This window comes from Clupea harengus, unplaced genomic scaffold, assembly GCF_900700415.2.
Source record: "Clupea harengus unplaced genomic scaffold, Ch_v2.0.2, whole genome shotgun sequence".
In the NCBI taxonomy this organism is placed as follows: Eukaryota; Metazoa; Chordata; class Actinopteri; order Clupeiformes; family Clupeidae; genus Clupea; species Clupea harengus.
In genome coordinates this window covers 5919-25000 of record NW_024880328.1, presented here as the reverse complement: position 1 = coordinate 25000, position 19082 = coordinate 5919, and the positions used below count along the sequence as shown (strand labels likewise).

Here is a 19082-nt window from a genome sequence, read left to right as displayed (position 1 = left end):
ACAGTCCTCTGTGTCATTCACCCATGCATCGTAGTTTTAACCATTGATTTTCAGGCATAACCTCAAGTTTGGGGTTACATTTCTCCGGTATGAAATTTTGCCATTGATTTTCAGGCATAACCTCAAGTTTGGGGTTACATTTCTCTGGTATGAAATATTGCCCTGTGGAAGAAAACACTGAAGGAAGGAAAACAGACAGCCCAACAACAGAGCTGCAGTCAGGAGTGGTCATATATGAGAGTGTGGACTCCTTTTGCAGTGCTACACTTGTAGCAGCAATTGCAGCTGTGTAAACATAGCCACCATATGTATTCTCATTGCATCACCTGTTCTTTTGTTAATTTCAGGATGAGTGCATGGGTGGTTCAGATTTCATAAGTATGCATGTAAATCCCCAGTGGCCTCATGAATAGTCCCTTTGTAAACTGGCTTGAATAATTAATGTATGCATATCACAAACATGCTTCAGAGCACATTGTGGAAATACTCTTTTATTAAGCTGGGAATGAGAGCTGAGTAGAATGCTGGGCAAGTGAACGCAGGGTTGTTCAAACAGAGGCCATCTCTCCAGAGTTTGAGCGTTAATGATTAGATGCACGTTGACAGGTACCTACCTGGTATAAGTAGCGGGCCTGCTATCCACCGCTTCTTCACTTTGTGCTGAGCTTCATACATCTCTCGCGCTCTGACCCATTTGGTGAAGGGAAAACAGAAGGGGAAGACAACAGCAATCCAACATGGCATTCAGTGGAACATGGCAAGTGTACACACAGGAGAACTACGAAGAATTCCTCAGAGCCATCTGTAAGTTATTTAAGTGCAGCACTGTTACAGGGACCCAGAATATACCTGCACTACCTATACATTGCACACCTGTTATAATCGTTCGTTGTTACACTTGCATACAGGTGCATACACTATTCAGGGCAGAAGTTGCCATTATACTTGTTCCTACCATAGCCTATGTGACACCAGTGACACCTAATGGTTTGAGCTCAAAATACATTTCATGATGAGTCTCCAGTGCCGCCTCTGAGTCTTCCTTTTCCCATCAGCTCTCCCCGAGGATGTCATCAAAATGGCCAAGGACATCAAACCTGTGACCGAGATCAAGCAGACCGGCAATGACTTTGTCATCACCTCTAAGACCCCTCACCAGTCTGTCACCAACTCCTTCACCATTGGCAAAGAAAGCGAAATTACCACCATGGATGGAAAGAAGCTCAAGGTATTGTTTTTTTCAGGTGTTGTTAAGGGAGTTATAAAATATGAGACATTCTGACCATTTCATTTCTGATAAACTGATTTGGTGTAATTTCATTTCTGTAAGTATCATACTGATAACAAAATGTATTGATAACTCATCACTTACAGTCTGTGGCCTGATGTAGAATTCATGATGTTTGATGTAATGTTTTCAATTTGTAGGACACACACTTCTGTAAAAGCACAAACCCAAATGTCTGTATGTAGGAGAGTAAATGTCTTACTACTTACCTTAATACTTGTTTCTCCTTGTCATGGCAGTGCACTGTCCAACTGCAGGGAGGGAAACTCATCTGTAAGACAGAGAAGTTCTCTCATGCTCAGGAGATTGTTGGAGGAGAGATGGTGGAGGTCAGTGTCACTTTGGACTTTGACTAATTTAACAAATCATCAGTGTTCATGGTAATAATTCAAAGTATTTCCAGTAGCAAATGTTATTTGATTTCTTACCTCCACTATTTTGTATCCTCTGCAGCACATGACAGTAGGAGCAGTAACCATGGTCAGAAGAAGCAAGAAAGTATGAGGACAGCGGTTACAAGGATATTTAAATAAACTTTCTCATATGACACAAAAACAGATATAAACTGTCCTTTGTGTTGATTTCATAAGCCATAAACAAACAAGTTGTTCTGATGAGAGATGTAATATATATTTGCTTCTTTGGAATTTCACTCACAGGACAAAAAAATATATATCTTCCATTATATTATAACTTAGTGTAAGTAAATTATATAAACTGTTACATGTGTACAAATTATTAATTGCATTTAAACAAAACAAACCTAGTTGGATTAATTGTTGGATTTATTCCAAAAATAGCACCACGATAGCTAAGAGGTGCGGTTTGGTCTGATCTGATCTAGTGACGTGGTGGTATAGCACAATCTGCGCATGCGGATAAGGCACAACTGACGAGTGGCGACGTGTGCTAGGTGCCTTTCTCGCTTCCCCGATTTTGTAAACGGATTAAGAAATTTAAAAAATGGCCAGATACCTAAGGCCACCAAATACATCTCTCTTCATCCGAAACATTTCTGACGAATCCAGGTAAGACCTTGTAATACGATTAAGCTACATTTAACTTCACCAAACCGAAACGTTATAAACGCTACGCTAGGATAGCATAGCTAGCTTGCACACCTGTGCAGATTGGTCCTCCATCTGAGCCCTCCATGTTAGTCCATGAACTATTCAGACGTTTAGTGAATAATCTTCTTCACGTCGAAGTTAAACGTAAATGCAAAGCCAGATTGGCACACTAACCATTTACATTTCAAACAAGACATATATTCCGCGTATGCTTACACACAATGTTTCGAACACTGTAGAAATTGCATAGTGAAACTAGCGATAATTTGGCTAACGTTAGCATAAACGTATGTTTTCTGCTAGAATAGCTAGCTTGCTAATTGCGTAGCAATGGTTTGTTTAGTATCCTACCCAATTTAGAAGTGATTTGCACAGTTTTGGAAGCAGACTTTGTATCGACATTACTAATTGTACAAGTGAACACCATTACCACTTATTTGCACCAGTTAATATGTGATCATCCCCCGTATCAAGCCATGTTTGCTAACCCAAACGGCTAACATTGCTCACAAAAACAGACTGTTTTGAGTTCCATGGCAACCCTGGAATGGACATGGTAAGGGCTAGTTTTTCTAAAGCGACATCTGGAACAAAGACCTATACCTATTTAGATAAAGCGATACGCATGATGTATATAAGTTAACCCAACGACAAGTGACTCGTGTTTACTTGTCTTGTTAAAATCATTCACTCATAGTTGAAGTAATGGTGTGCCTGTATTTGGCAAGGTGTGTAGGCACACATGCATCCTAAAAATAGACACGACAGAGGCATCTCGACCACGCAACCGGTGGGGTGGTCAGGGGCTGATAAAGTTTTATCCAATTTAGTCTGACCTAAATACCTTCCTAAATATTGTAACTTTACCAATTCACTTGCGTAACCATGTAACCACATCTTGGCAGGATATATTTTCGCAGAAAGAATTTAGATTAATGCCTGACTGACCAATATAGGATTTCTAAGACCGATTTCGACATTTGAGAATGAAAAAAATCTGATCATTTTTAACAGAAACACACAACAGATTTTCTCCAAACAGTTAGGCAAGTGATTAAAGAGTTCTGATCAAGATTGGACTTAATAAATAATTATCTGGTACCCCAAACAACGGCTCTCCTTTGTAGACAGTAAATTATATTAATATCTACAGGTATTGAAATATTGTTGTTTGCTAGGTAAAACTCTGTTACAGTAACAATATATTCACTTATTCGGTATCAATTCTATACAAGCTTCCAGAAAATATTTGCCAACCATTTATTACCCCTCAGAAAACATAATTAACGATGCAGTAGGCCTAGGCTGGAGTGAACACCATTGTTGAAACACACAAAAACTTAAATGCTGTGAGGGGATGTCTGAATATGCTCTCACTGTTATGTAGCCCACTTGTGTCATTATGCTCACATTCATTTATGTGTGGGCTAATAACTTCCAATGCACTGACTGGCCCATCACAAACTGCAAGTGATGCCAGGGTCATATTTAACAGTTGGAACAGTTGTGTTTCTTGGTTGACAGCAGGTGTGCCGTGCTGTTATGTCCAACAAACCGAGTGTGGTTAAATAGGCAAGGCCTTCAATAGGCAGGCCTCGTGAGCAAAGAACCTCAATTGATTACCTTTCGGATAGTTTACCACAGAGCATGGAAAACAACAAATATTGATCTCAACATCAAAGCCCACTACAGTTGAATTATTGGTGAACTCTGATCTGCCAGTTAAAAGCAAACCGTAGATGAGAGTAGCTCAGCCTGTGAAGCAAATATAAATAAAATAAGGGCGATTTGTAGCAACGTGAGCCACCTAAACTGGCTACCATGAACTGCCCTGAACTTCTGTTTACATGTGAATCACGGATATATTGCCATTAAGTAATTAAGGCAGAATCTTCGACTGACAACCCATAACATTAGCTACCTTTATGGCCATAAACTGTCAGTGATGTAGCCAGAGAATGTGTGGGATATGACAGGGGGGAAAATGATTGGGCAGTAGTTCAGTTACTTGGTACAACTGCTTTACTGTTTCACAAGTAAACCAACAATCAAGCCTCCATCACTCAACTAATGCTAACGTAATTTTGTTGTTGAATGTAAGCTGTGTTGACTAGGGATGGGCATTTGATTAAATTCTCTTAATCGATCGTCGGGAGAATTAACGATCGATTTTCGATTAATCATTAATATTTTTATATTAAAATTCACTATATAGGCTATATTAAAATGCAGTGAAAATAAAAAAAAACGGCGTGTTTCCTCATTGAGATCTTTATTACAAGATGAACAACTCTTGTGGCAGTTAAACGGGATCCGTTCAATGGTTACACTTGAAAATATGCGCTGCTGTACTCTTAAGCAGCGGAGCCGACAGCTAGAAGCCGGTGCTCATAAACACAACTGACCCTCATTTTCCTCTAACTAATTAATCTCACATTTTGAAATTCATTAATCTAGATTCATTGCGATTAAAAGTTTGTTTTTCTTCTAAAGACTAAATCTTATAAATGAATGAGTAATCACTTCAGACAGTGTGTCACTGTTGTTTAATTGTATTTTTTTCGTGCTCTCTCGCGTCATACAAGGAATGTATGCGAGACACAATGGTGCCCCTCAACGGTAAATTGTAAGAATTGTCCCCTGAAGCAATTCGAATCACCTCAGTCAGCCCACCAGTCACCTCAATCACCTCAGTCACCGGCAACCAAGCGTTGGTTACCTTTTCACGGACTGGTTTAGTTATTTTCCTAGAGGAGTGTGGGTTGGCGATCATCTAACCTGGGACTGCTTTCTGTCAGGTGCTTTGCATTAAGGTGATAACTTAAAGACGAGCTGCTTCTGTGATAGCTACATTCAGCTTGACAAATGCTACATACAACTTTAGTTTTGTCGATTGTTCCGTCATTTTGCCTCTTAAACAGAAACTTTCCGCCCAACAATCCCTCAGCTCTCTCCATCTTCAACTACCGTCTCGGTCTCTCCTATCTAACTGACTGCAGACACGCGGCGGTTTCGTGCCATGGGTCAACGCACACCGGAAGTAAACAAAGTTGCGTTAAAATATTGTATTGCATTAATCTCGGCCACAATAATCTCATAGAATAACGCGTTAACTTTGACAGCCCTAAAATAAATAAATTACACTCACACTACGCAACAGAACATGCATTAGTTTTATCGATGAAAAAAATAGTCATCGAGGAAATTCTTAATGATCAATTAATCGATAGTCGATTAATTATGCCCATTCCTAGTGTTGACTGATGGTAGCCTACGTGTACTAACAATACAGCAGCAAAACCAGGCATGGCTGACTTGAAAATTCTCAGGTTTATTTAGGCTTAAAGGGGAAATGGTGTGCGACGATCGTATCACGTTATTTGGGCCACGATATGATGGGAGAGTATCTGCAGCCAGCATGACGCTGTAAATGTGTTCTCGACTCTGACTTCCTTCCCAATTTCCGCTGTGATGCAAGATAAGAACGAGGTCTTGTGCCATCTCGTAGACTTGAGGCAATGTTATCAGAGAAGACATATTTACCAAAATAAAAATAACCTCATAATACGAAATAAATAAATATAGCAATACTTGGCACCGCTGTATCGCGATAGTATTGTGCTGTAAAATATCGTTGTACTACATTGTATCAATTATTTTATTTTTTTGCTTCCACCTTTATCATTTTAGTAATGCATTTATGTGAAAATGATCACCCTGCCATGAAGAGACAGACCAGACAGTGGTCAGAGATTTATAGCCGTGTTGCCAAAGCCGTAGTGTGCTCTCTGGTGGACAAACTATGCAACAACACTGGTCATTTAGTCAGTCAGTCTTCGCTTTCCTTCACTTAAAAAAAAATTGTTAATTTATCAATCGTTACGATAGCTCTTCAATTAGCTTATCGGTCGGGCTCCAATTAAGACTTGAGTAGCCAACATATCTGTGCAGATAGTGTTTGTTTTTTTACAATCATGTGTGAATGAAATGTGATTTGTGTGAAATTTAACATGTTTACAGGTTGTTGGGGTCCATATCAACAGGTCACTTTTACAGAAACTGACTTAGTCAGGTATTTTATGTTGTAGACAGTTAAGTTAATGTCCTGTTATTTCACGGTACTTTAGGCCAGAGGATTTGCGTCGTGAGTTTGGTCGGTATGGGCCAATTGTAGATGTCTACATTCCTGTTGACTTCCATTATCGTCGGCCAAGAGGATTTGCATACATTCAATATCCTTTGTAGCCTCTGATGCCTTCTGAGTGTGATTCCAGAATTATGCATGAAAAGGTGGATTGCTCTTTATATTGTTTGTAAGATCAGTCTGCGTATCGCACCATAAAATGACCATCGTGGGTAAAAGGGGAATGTTGACGTCAATATGTTCGCTCTCCATCTGATTTATGAAAACAAGCTTGCTGAAAACGTATTAATGCATTTTGGTAATGGCTCCTAACTGCAATTTCTTCTGTTGTTGCCTCAGAAAATGTAAAGACATACAGTTCTGGACACCCTCCCAACAAAGATCTTGTAAAGACTGGTGTAGAGTAGATTCAAGCCCCAAAGAGACCGTAAGGATTCAGGCGTCAAGATAATTATCTGGTAGCCCAAACAACGGCTCTCTTTGTAGACAGTAAATTATATTAATATCTACAGGTATTGAAATATTGTTGTTTGCTAGGTAAAACTCTGTTACAGTAACAATATATTCACTTATTCGGTCTCAATTCTATACAAGCTTCCAGAAAATATTTGTCAACCATTTATTACCCCTCAGAAAACATCTTTAAGGCAGAATCTTCGACTGACAACCCATAACATTAGCTACCTTTATGGCCATGTTAACTAACTTAGCAACTGTCAGTGATGTAGCCAGAGAATGTGTGGGATATGACGGGGGAGAAAATGATTGGGCAGTAGTTCAGTTACTTGGTACAACTGCTTTACTGTTTCACAAGTAAACCAACAATCAAGCCTCCATCACTCAACTAATGCTAACGTAATTTTGTTGTTGAATGTAAGCTGTGTTGACTGATGGTAGCCTACTAGTACTAACAATACAGCAGCAAAACCAGGCATGGCTGACATGAAAATTCTCAGGTTTATTTAGGCTTAACAGGGAAATGGTGTGCGACGATCGTATCACGTTATTTGTGCCACGATATGACGGGAGAGTCTCTGCAGCCAGCATGACGCTGTAAATGTGTTCTCGACTCTGACTTCCTTCCCAATTTCCGCTGTGATGCAAGATAAGAACGAGGTCTTGTGCCATCTTGTAGACTTGAGGCAATGTTATCAGAGGAGACATATTTACCAAAATAAAAATAACATCATAATACGAAATAGATTAATATCGCAATACTTGGCACCGCTGTATCGCGATAGAATTGTGCTGTAAAATATCATTGTGCTACATTGTATCGATTTAAAAAAAATTATAATTTGCTTCCACCTTTATCATTTTAGTAATGCATTTATGTGAAAATGATCACCCTGCCATGAAGAGACAGACCAGACAGTGGTCAGAGATTCATAGCCGTGTTGCCAAAGCCGTAGTGTGCCCTCTGGTGGACAAACTATGCAACAACACTGGTCATTTAGTCAGTCAGTCTTCGCTTTCCTTCACTTAAAAAAAAATTGTTAATTTATCAATCGTTACGCTCTTCAATTAGCTTATCGGTCGGGCTCCAATTAAGACTTGAGTAGCCAACATATCTGTGCAGATAGTGGTTGTTTATTTTTATTTACAATCTCATGTGTGAATGAAATGTGATTTGTGTGAAATTTAACACGTTTACAGGTTGTTGGGGTCCATATCAACAGGTCACTTTTACAGAAACTGACTTAGTCAGGTATTTTATGTTGTAGACAGTTAAGTTAATGTCCTGTTATTTCACGGTACTTTAGGCCAGAGGATTTGCGTCGTGAGTTTGGTCGGTATGGGCCTATTGTAGATGTCTACATTCCTGTTGACTTCAATAATCGTCGGCCAAGAGGATTTGCATACATTCAATATCCTTTGTAGCCTCTGATGCCTTCTGAGTGTGATTCCAGAATTATGCATGAAAAGGTGGATTGCTCTTTATATTGTTTGTAAGATCAGTCTGCGTATCGCACCATACAATGACCATCGTGGGTAAAAGGGGAATGTTGACGTCAATATGTTTGCTCTCCATCTGATTTATGAAGACAAGCTTGCTGAAAACATATTAATGTATATTGGCAATGGCTCCTAACTGCAATTTCTTCTGTTGTTGCCTCAGAAAATGTAAAGACATACAGTTCTGGACACCCTCCCAACAAAGATCTTGTAAAGACCGGTGTAGAGTAGATTCAAGCCCCAAAGAGACCGTAAGGATTCAGGCGTCAAGAAGTAGAAGGGAAAAGATGAAAGAGAAAAGTTAAAGCTTGAAGATTCAAAGAGGAACAAAAAGGGGACCAGAGTGGGCGTTCCAAAGAGAGAAAAGAACAGAAATAATGGGGACAAAGTCGAGCAGGAAACACAAACCCCTGCCCCCCCCCCAAGGTCCTCTGGGAAGCACGTAAACAGCATAAAGGTCAAGCCGAAGGTCAAAGGTCAAGCATATTAAAGGTAATGAGTCTTAATATTTGTATCCTACCCAAGCTAGAGCGAATGCATTCACATCAGACAAGATTTTTTTTTCCCCATGTTTACATTTCCTTTTTTTTTTTTTTAATGAATTGACTTATTATACAAATAAAAAAGAGGCTGATTTTATCTTTTGACTGTTTGAAAATCACAAAACGTAAGTCAGAAAAATGTATAACAATAAACACTTCCCTTTCATCGCTTTTATAAGCCTCCAGTGGAATCCCTATAACCCTAGTTTTTCCTGTGTACTGATACCTCTGTTAATTTGTCACTATGCTCTTTGTTGTGCTGGTGACCATGCCATGTAAATTAATCTAAGTAAAACTAAAAGATGGTAGTTTCCCCCCCTTGCCCTGCACTGAACCCCCTTCTTGCCTAAGTACTGCACCAGTCAAAAACCTTAACCCCAGCAGCAAGTTTGAAGACGTGCGTGATGCCGAAGATGCTCTGCACAACCTGGACCGCAAGTGGGTGGCTGGCCGCCAGATTGAGATCCAGTTTGCCCAAGGAGATCGCAAGAGTGAGTCAGTGTGCTTCAATATGATGTTTTTTTACGATGGTTGTAACACCGCCATACGTTTGGGTAACTGCCCAGGCCTTCTGCTGTAAGTTCTAAGGGTTCTTGCATTAATCTTGCAGGTTAGTGTAGTCCACTTTCGAAGTTGCATGCACAGAGAATGGTATGAAATGTCTCCCGGTGTCTAACCCATGCCGTTGTTGTCCCCCTGCAGCTCCTGGCCAGATGAAAACAAAGGAACGGCATTCCCCGCGCAGCTTCTCGCGCTACGATGACCACGAGCGTGAAGGTCGGCGCAGGCGCTCTCGCAGCCGCAGCCACGAGCGCAGCCACGAGCGCCGCCGGTCTCGCAGCCCCTCGTACGAGCGCAGCAGGCCCCGGCGCTCCGAGAGCCCTAGAGAGTAAGAGCATCACACTCTTCACATTCCATCTCCTCGTCCGAAAGGGCACAGCCGAAGCTCACAGCAGGCAGTCTGTGTGTGTGTGGGTCTGTAACTCCAGGGTGAATCACATTTGAACTCTGTTGTGTGACCAAGGGCCAACACCTCAGAGAGAAATACTTAGTGGGTAATGCTACACCACCTAACATCATTGATCTAATCTAGTCAGATGTAGCATGCATCCATTTTCATCTTGCACAAACTCTTCAGGTCTTAGAAGTGCATGAATACCGTCTTGAGGTGTGAAGCAGTTGTGTGAATGTTAAGTTGGCTTGTGGAAGATGTGTGCTCCGTGTTCCTCTGCTTGATAAGTCATGTGCTGGTGTGTTTTTTCCCCTTTTGCAGGTCACGATCGCACGGAAGACACAGCAGACGCAGCAGAAGCCGTGAGAATGATAGGTAGGCCTGCTGTGGTCCGTAAAGCAGTTCACACACGCTCTCTCCTAATGGCACACAGCTGCTATAGTGGTTGTAAAAGGGTCTTAAGATTTGTGGAGACCTTTTATACCAGAGAAGCCAGACTTTTCACACCCCACTTCACAGCAAGGCAGACGTTTGAATGGCCGTCTGTTCACTAGTGCGTAAACTCCTACAGAGTGCCAGGGTTGGTGCCTCAACCTTCTTTGTTTTTATCACGTTTATTTATTAATTTATGTCGACAGCCAAGGCAGTAGGTCAGAATTATTGCCGTAAATATCTTGACAAAAACATTGATAATTGTACGTGGGACAATAATCGACAGTGAAAATATTTTACTGACTGAAGTCAAGGAGGCTTAATTTACCATTTGTAAAGTAAAATCTAACATTTACAACAGGGCAGGCAGTGGACAGTAGACACCTTTTGGTTCCTTTCTTGTTGCGGTACGTCGATGCCTCTTTTGGTGTCCATGCTTCAGTAATACACAGTTGAAAAATTAAAATATTTTGATGTGATTTAAAGCAGAGGAGATGTATTTATGGATAGGGCATTGTCAGTCCAAATTAATTCATTTTGATCATGCTCAGCATGCATTTGGACAATCCTAATTGGGTTCGATGTAATTCTAATAACACATTTCCTTGCTGCCTTCCCCCCCAACCTACCTGCAAGTCTTGTCCCTGGTCTGTGCTGTTACCTACCTGTTACAGTAACTGTTATTTCAGTCAGTTTTGCCTTTTCATTGGCTCTCTATAGGTACAGGCCTCCTCAGCGGGAGCATCACAGAGCTCACCGTGGCGGGGGTGGTGGTGCAGGTGGCAGTGGCGCCGGTGCCTCTCACAGCCACACGCCGTCCCATTCCCCCTCCCCCAACAGGTTCAAAGCTAAGGGGCGCCGCACCCACTCGCCCTCCAAGTCCCCAAGCCCCGCCGTGGAGGACTTCCACCATACTTCCGGCTCACGTGAGGCTCAGAAGGAGTCTCGCATGCGCTCCCCATCCCGCTCCTGCTCGCGCTCTCTGTCCCGCTCCAGATCCCGCTCACGCTCCTGGGCTGGCCGCAAATCCGGGGGGCACTAAGGCACCCCAGCATGCCCCCCCACCCCACCAGGGACACCTCCATTTTACCATTTTCTTACAGACATCACTAACTACATAATATTCAGATTTTGAATGGAGTGACGCTAGGCCCTCTCCATCTTTAGTTGATGAGACAAGATCATGAGGTTTATTTCTGAAGAGAAAACTGGTTTAAAGTTGCAAAAAGAGACATTATTTTTGACACGTTCTGAAATTGTAGTGTCCTGACTTTTTTTTTTCTTCAAGATTTTAATTGCCTCTGTGCTTAGTCAGAGACTGTACAATTTGGTACAGCAAAGAAATTTGAAAAATTCTTTCAAGCTAAATAATCTGTTTTTCTTCCAGGTCTAGATAAAACGTTAACTTAAAGTCTGGGTCAGCCTTTTGTACTATAAATGGGAACTCGGTTTGTGCCGAAGCCAGTCATGTATGGTGTGACAAATTTGGTGGTTTAATTCTTTGTAAGGTTTTGTAAGGTACATAGTCCTACGCATCATTACTTCCTCATTTTGCAATACATGTGACGTATGACCCATTATAAAAAAAACAAGTTTTCTTCCTGATGTCGTTCTGTTTTTTTGCTTTGTTATGCCTACATAAACCACCAGGAATGATATTTTTTGGAAAGTTGTACTAGAGTGAAGTTTGTTCCATCTGTTTCTTACTTTGTTTCATATGTCAATAAAGAGCTTTTTTTTCTAGGTCTGTGATTGTGGTATTATTGCATAAATACCTAAACATGATAAAACAGCCACTCTTAGTGTGGATGTGGTTCTGGTATGATGTATTACAGGTACAATGTATAGTGCTGCTTATAAAAACATATTTGACTGGGTCATGCATTAGATTATAGATGACTCATCTAATGCAATTATTGCAAATTGTTCGATGTTATACATTCAGCTTTCTTTCCCTTGTGGTAGTGGCTGCCCATTGCATCATGCCAAAAAGTCCTGTGTCATTTCTCATCCTTAAAAGTTGCCCTTTCTCCAATAGCTTTTACCATTTCTTCAAAGGGGAATAGGCATGTTCTTGCAGGCTAGCATTTTATAACACTAATTTTTCTGGCTGTATGGTTTATGAGCGTCGTTTGGCACTGCTGTCTGTGCAAGCACGGCAATCCAAACTATTCTCATTTGTAGTTCCACGTTGGTGGAACGAACTGCCTAGTACTACCAGAGCAGGGGCGTCCCTCTACCTTCAAGAAGCTTTTGAAGACCCAACTCTTCAGAGAGCACCTCGACTAGCGCTTAACTTGCACTTCTGCAGTTACATTCCTGCACTTCCTTTTCAGGTCGTTTTTCTAATTCTTATGTAAAGTAGTATTTATTGTTACACCATGTTTTTATTGCTCTTAGCTTGACTGTTCTCTCCCTTGTACAATCGCTTTGGACAAAAGTGTCTGCTAAATGACTAAATGTAAATGTGAAGGAGTGATAAACACACCTGTTAATCCCACTTCACAACCTGGCAAGCAAGCCTTAGATGAAGCTTACGTTTCAGAGATAACCACTACAACTTATCCCAAATTGAAAATAATTACCAAAACACCTCACACTGTAGAAGAAGACAATGTAACTAACATCTGCTTGCCAGACCCATCAGCATTGTTGAGGTTGTCAGTCAAAACTAATGTGTGTGGCCATGTAAGAAAGAGAATGCCAGTAAACCCTTAAATTGAAATGTTACTACCTATAATCTACAGACATCAAATGATGTGTTGTAACTTAAGAGGGAACAGTAATCATGAAACACAAGTATTGGGGGGGAAGGGAATGGGTTTTATTAAACATTTTTTTTTTTTTTTTTCAAATTTAGCCGAATTTAAAATAGTGCTCTTTTTTGGTTTAGTTTTTTTTCAAAGATCAAATTTAGTTGGGCATTTCAACTCATATGGTGACAAGATCAAGTGGGACAAAATTCAAAGCCAATTGGTAACAGGTAACTTACAGAAGAGTTACAAATTTGGACGAAAGAGATTATTACATGTATGAACATTCTTTGGGGATCAGAGGGCAATAAAAACAAAACAAATTCAAATACAAAGTTCAAAAATAAAAATAGGGGAGAAAAAAAAAATGATAAACTTGGGGTCAGTTATCTGCCAGCGGAAGAATGGCAGATAAACAAGTGACTCAATTAAACAATGATGGAGAAAACAAGGCATCAGGTGGAAAGGTTATAAACAGAACATGGTAACAATTTTGATGGATTTCAATGTCTACAAAAGTATGGTTTGAAATTGACAGCTAACAATGATATTCAAATAAATGGCTTTTTAAAAAAAAAAAAAACACACAACTTCATCAGGTTCACAAAAAAAAGAAATGTCATACATGTAACAATCTGTTTCTAGGGTCAATTTTTTTAACACGTTTGAACTTAAAGCTTATTTTTCTCCCTACACTGTTCATTATACAAAATTAAAAATATAAGAAACAAACATGTGCAAGAGCACTGGCAACATCTGACAGTGCAGGGGTATTGACACGTGCTATAGGCAAATATTTTCTTTTTTTTTTAACAAAAATATTCAGCATTTTCTTTTTTTAAATCAAGCCATGTCCTTTGCATGACTCTTACATTCAGTGTTGTTACTAAAAATACTTTATCAGCAGGTTAAAATGATCCTGCATAAATGTACATATGCTACAGTTTTATACATTTCATTATATACATGGCTCTTTTACTATAACATATCTGACGAGCTGTAATTGCTTTGTTTTGTCATCTTTAAGATGGCCATTAAACTTTTCCCGTTCTGCAAAGAGATGGAGAACAACCTCATCCAAAAGTGCGCCTCGCAAAAACACACCCACACACACACACTCTCACTCACTCTTTCTCTCTCTCTCTCTCTCACACACGCACTTAAGAGACGGCAGATTTCGTACCCACTGCCGTGAAAGGCAGCCTGGGCCTGGAACCTCTAAGACACAGTATACAACAGCAGTGCAACACCATTTTTTGTGGGGGTGTGGGGGGGCAGTGAGTAATTCCTTGGGATATCGCTTGCAGGAGTCACCCTAGTGACCTTCAGTATTCTACATGTAAACAACATACCCACACTAAACACACCCTACGTCTGAAGCCTTCTTGTGCCAGGTTCTGCCTCCCCCCTACCTTCCTTGCTCCTCTGCTTTAGCTTCAAAGTCTCCACTAAAGTAATAAAGAAATAAAAGAAAAGAAAAAAGGCCAACAGGGCCATGCATCAGCATAGAACTGACACCTGAGCCCTCTTCCGCGTGGCATGATGTGTGGAGACTCAGAAGAGGCTGGAGGAGGGGGGGGAAAGGAAGTAACGGCACTGATTGCATTTCAACAAAAGAGGACACAGGAGAACAGTTCCCAAGGTGGGCTGCCTGGATGTGGCCTATATGGCACTTGTGACCACACCCATTTGGCAGAAACAAGGGGAAAATAAACAGATTGGGGGGGGGGGGGGGGGGGGGGATTAATGCCACTGCTTTGGTTTACCCCCAAAAATGGCAAAGAGAAAACTACTACGGCACACAACGACCGCACGAGAGAAATGGATTCAAAGGAAATTGGCTACCGTGTAAGCTGTTGCAGACCTTGTACAGTTCCAACTCCTATAGTGCAGAGCGCACAGCGCTGTACAAAAAGAAAAGAAAAGAGGAGTTGTTTGCACAGTACAAGGTCAGTGTGCCATTGTCTCGTCTTAAGGTTGTTTTGAGGCTGTGTTCACATGTGACTTGCACTCACTAAAGCTACATCTCTCCACTCACAAAGCTCGTGTCTCCCTGCAGAACAAAGTGGCTTTAACTTCCCAGCGACAGCAAGAGTTGAAATGAAGACAGAGTTCGGGAATGCTTCACTAGAATGACACTAAAAACGCAGAAGTGCCTTAACAGAGGTCTGTGAGAGACCAAAATAAAATGCCTCATGTTGAGTTAAACTAACAAGCTAAAGGTTGTATGGAAAGCTGTCTTCCACAAAGGTTGACTGTTGGGAGGGATCGTTTGTGCAGTAGGCTTCCCAAAGGGGAAGAAGGGGGGGGGGGGAGAAAAACTGATTGAGAAGAATAACGGCCAAAGTAAAAAGAGCAAAACAAAAGAACAAAGCCACAGGAAAGGATATCCAGTTCATCGTTAATCACAGAAACGAGCCCCATTTAGACATTCCCCACTCCCTCTTGTAAGACTGCAATGCTGTAACACCTCAGTTTGGGTTAGCTTTAAAAAATCAAAATTTAAAAGGGCGAGTGACAGCTCACAGAGGCATATCTGTTGAAATGCCAGTCACCCTGCAATACCTCAAATCTAAAAATAGGTCTAAAAATGCATTACAGTGCTGCTGTGTTGCAGGAGGGGCAGGGGACCCAAGTGGAGCCCTGAGATTGGTATCGGAGTGGGGGCTATGGGGTCTGCTTAGGCCTGAACCTTGAGGAGGCTCTTCAGCTGGAAGGCCATCATCTCGCGGCCGTCACAGGGGCCCATGGGAAGGGCCACCCAGTGGCTTGGGGGCCTGGGCAGAACACTGGGGCAGGGCGGTTCGCTGAACTTCGCCCCAGCGTAGTTCTGGTTGCACTGAGACGCCAGCAAACTGTTCAGGTGGGACATGGCGCCCTCCAAGTTCTGGTCGTGGGTGGTGGCAAATCGGACAGTGGCATTCTTCTTCTTCTCTGCCGACGCGGCCTGCCGCGTTTCGGGAGACCAGGGGAAGCCAGTGCCTTTCTCCACCCTGCGGTGGATGTGGTGGTGATACCCGCTCGGGTAGCCGGTGGATGTTATCACAGGCACACCATTCTGATCACGGCTCCTCTGCTTGCCCCGGCCGAGCTGGTGGTTCTTCTTGGGCACAGGGCGCTCCGGGTGCGTAACTGGAATGTTGTATCTCTCGCCACCTCCCATGTCTCACTCGGTCACCTGAAATTTTTAAATATGAAATTATTGGTCAAGTCAATGTAGCATTTACAAGAAACATCTAATTGTAGGTACTTGATTTTCTAAATTGTTAGTAATTGTCTACATCTTCTGTGTGGCATAGGTAATTTTTTTGTCGAATGACTAATGGTGTTGTTGCCCTTGGCATGCAATCATGGGAACAAAAACAACTTGAACGCTTTTCTCTCGGGTAGCCGATTTAATCGAAACGCTAATAAAAACGGGCTTACGCGAGCAAATGTACAAGCACTACTGCCCGACTGAACTTTGTGCATCGTAACGTTAGCCGCTGCTTCTGCAGTCGGCCGACAACAAAGAAACGTCTACGTGCAAACCAGCCAGTGGCGTCACTGAAAACCCCCGTCTACCATCCCCCACTTGTTTGCCAACACAGCCTTACCTCTTTGTTGTCAGAGAGTTGAGTACGTGGGTATTTTCAATTCTTAACTTCTCTTCACCAACTGGGCTCCAGGTCCTCGAAGTAGTAATAATTCTACTTCTCGCTGCACGTTTATGTCCAGCAAGATCTGACGTGTTCATGTGCCAATGAGCGGTGTTTTTTCGTGCAGACGAGCTGAACATCAATTCACCTCGACTCACGGTGCTCAGAAGTCAGCAACTGCAGGAAATATTTAGTTGACATTAATAACCTGATATCTCGTATCTAACTACGGTTGGAGAATCGTTAAACTATACATTGTCACCTAGCCAATGAAGTAATCTCAGTTAACTAAATATCTAACTAACTACCTACAACTGTTTACGACAACGTTACTTGAATTTGGTCTACTAACCAACCCAGAATATAGAAGAAACCAACCGTTAAAGCTACAAATATCAGAAAACTCAGGTAACAGGGTGCCTGTTTAAAACACAATATTATTTTTGGCGAAAACTGTGTCGCAATGATTACGTAAAAGGTTTAGCTATCGTTAGCTTGTCAGCTATCGTTAATCTGCTCTGCTGCGACGGCTGCATCTTTAGTACGCAAGAATACAATGGGTGCTAGACAGAAAATCAACCTAAAAAAATCCAAGATAAGGATTTCGAATACAGTGCAGAAAACTGTGTACAATCATGAACAATTCAAATATTCCATTTGAATTCTATATCAGGTAGATTAACGTACATTTGGCCACAGACCAAAACAAAGAACTCAACTCAACATGGCGTCCATAACATCGAACGAAACCAAGAAAATCGAAAAGGAACCTTACCGACTTCCTCAGGCTTTGATGGTAAAAGCCTTTCGTCAAAAGGTTTACGGCCCAATGCTTAACAGCTCTGGGTGAAAAAAAAAATGTTAACGATATGTCAACAAGTTGGAAACCCACGAACGCTTTACAGCGAGATGGTTCTTCCTACACTTCCTTCTCCGTCTCCGTCTGAATTGCAACAAAATGGCATCCGAATCAATGCTATGTAGTTCGCCCTTGTTCGTTTGGGACCAATCATTCAACAGTACAGGAGGCGAGCGACCAATCAGAGAAGAGAAAGAAAGGTAACAACGCCTGTTGCCAGCTGCCTAAGTGTTGACGTCACACTGATGTTAGGGGGAGAAAAAAAAAACATTTTCCGTTCTGCTTTTTCTGGTATAAGGAAATTCCACAAGCTGCTGAAGTATACGCCTACTTTAAAGCTGCGAGTTTAAAATGATTAACGTCTACTTGGCTGTGTATGATGAGTTTGCAACACATGTTCATCGAAACTATTATACAACTCGTAGACGTTGACTTTTGTAGGTTTAATAGGAATAGAATATATAGACCTAGCCAACATACTTCACTTAGTTCATCGGTCTGTGGCTTCCGTTATTGTCAAGAGTTTGAAAAACAAAAACAGTTGGCCAATAGGCTAAATAACAGCCTTAAACACCGCAGACCAATGCTGTTGTTGTTGTTGTTTTTAAATGTAGGCTAGTAGCCTAAGTCGGCTAGGGACAATATTCAACATGCCTTTATAGTCACTAGTGAGGCAACAGCCTATCGGACTCATTTTCTCAACACTGCATAGTATTAAAAAGATACAGATGTGGTGGAAGGTTGTGATGGTTGCCGTTATCACATTTCTAGTTTACAGTTTGATATGTGCCATTTTTTTTTAGCTCTGGTGATGTAATGATTCCTAAACTCAGCAACACTGCTGTGATTTTGAAATAATTAAGAATCTCCTGATTGCTGAAAACAATGAAGTATGAAAGCCAATAAATGTAGGCTTACTGGAATCAAACCAAACAGCCTGTGAGGTGTAAAAGACAAGTTCCTGTTTTCGAGGGGTTTATGACGTCTTCCTCAGGCTGCACTTCAAAAAGTGACTTAACACTCTCAAGTATGGACAAATGGTTTCCTGTTGATGGGAGTGGCACAATACAAGATACTTCCTCCCCCATCGACACTATACTACAATTATCACGGATCGAAACTGTGAAGTGAGTCATTGACTAAATTAAAAGTAAATCAGGTGCCCATTTGTCACATCATATAATTTGTGACTTTGGTTGTAGGTTCCTGATTTTAGTTAATTGTTTTTGAAATGGAGAAGTTTCGCTTGAGACAAAAAATGATGGGGTTGGGGGTTGTAAAATGTAGCCGGGTTAACTTTTAAGTCCAAAGGGAAATTTAGTTTAGAGTCATTTTACTAAAAGGTAGGCCCAGTATGTCACAGACCTCACTGTAACCTTTAACAAGCATTGAGCTACTACAGAAAAACATGACATGATTTTTTTTTACAATGTCTTTGTATGCAGAAG

At 41.3% G+C, this 19082-nt stretch overlaps 3 protein-coding genes across 5 annotated transcripts; 2 read left to right on the top strand and 1 right to left on the bottom strand.

Annotated features, from left to right (window-relative positions):
• The first annotated feature begins 638 nt into the window (after positions 1-638).
• Positions 639-1847, top strand: LOC122131897 (fatty acid-binding protein, liver-like). The gene is made up of 4 exons (XM_042706619.1): positions 639-804; positions 1056-1228; positions 1528-1617; positions 1742-1847. The coding sequence occupies exons 1-4, from the start codon at positions 738-740 to the stop codon at positions 1790-1792; spliced, it is 381 nt and encodes a 126-aa protein (XP_042562553.1). The 5' UTR covers positions 639-737; the 3' UTR covers positions 1793-1847.
• Positions 1848-2143: 296 nt separating this feature from the next.
• LOC122131896 (serine/arginine-rich splicing factor 10-like) lies at positions 2144-12127 on the top strand. Of its 3 annotated transcripts, none has more exons than XM_042706618.1 (6): positions 2144-2316; positions 8266-8370; positions 9388-9491; positions 9703-9889; positions 10274-10327; positions 11111-12127. In XM_042706618.1, the coding sequence occupies exons 1-6, from the start codon at positions 2252-2254 to the stop codon at positions 11424-11426; spliced, it is 831 nt and encodes a 276-aa protein (XP_042562552.1). In that variant the 5' UTR covers positions 2144-2251; the 3' UTR covers positions 11427-12127. The 3 variants fall into 3 exon arrangements, with proteins under 3 accessions (XP_042562552.1, XP_042562550.1, XP_042562551.1); XM_042706616.1 differs by having other exon boundaries at positions 11105-12127; XM_042706617.1 differs by lacking the exon at positions 8266-8370 and adding an exon at positions 6486-6590 and having other exon boundaries at positions 11105-12127.
• Positions 12128-13186: 1059 nt separating this feature from the next.
• Positions 13187-17745, bottom strand: pnrc2 (proline-rich nuclear receptor coactivator 2). Its single transcript, XM_042706615.1, has 3 exons — positions 17551-17745; positions 16734-16952; positions 13187-16315 (listed from the first exon to the last, which is right to left on the bottom strand). The coding sequence occupies exon 3, from the start codon at positions 16298-16300 to the stop codon at positions 15818-15820; it is 483 nt and encodes a 160-aa protein (XP_042562549.1). The 5' UTR covers positions 16301-16315; positions 16734-16952; positions 17551-17745; the 3' UTR covers positions 13187-15817.
• Positions 17746-19082: the final 1337 nt, after the last annotated feature.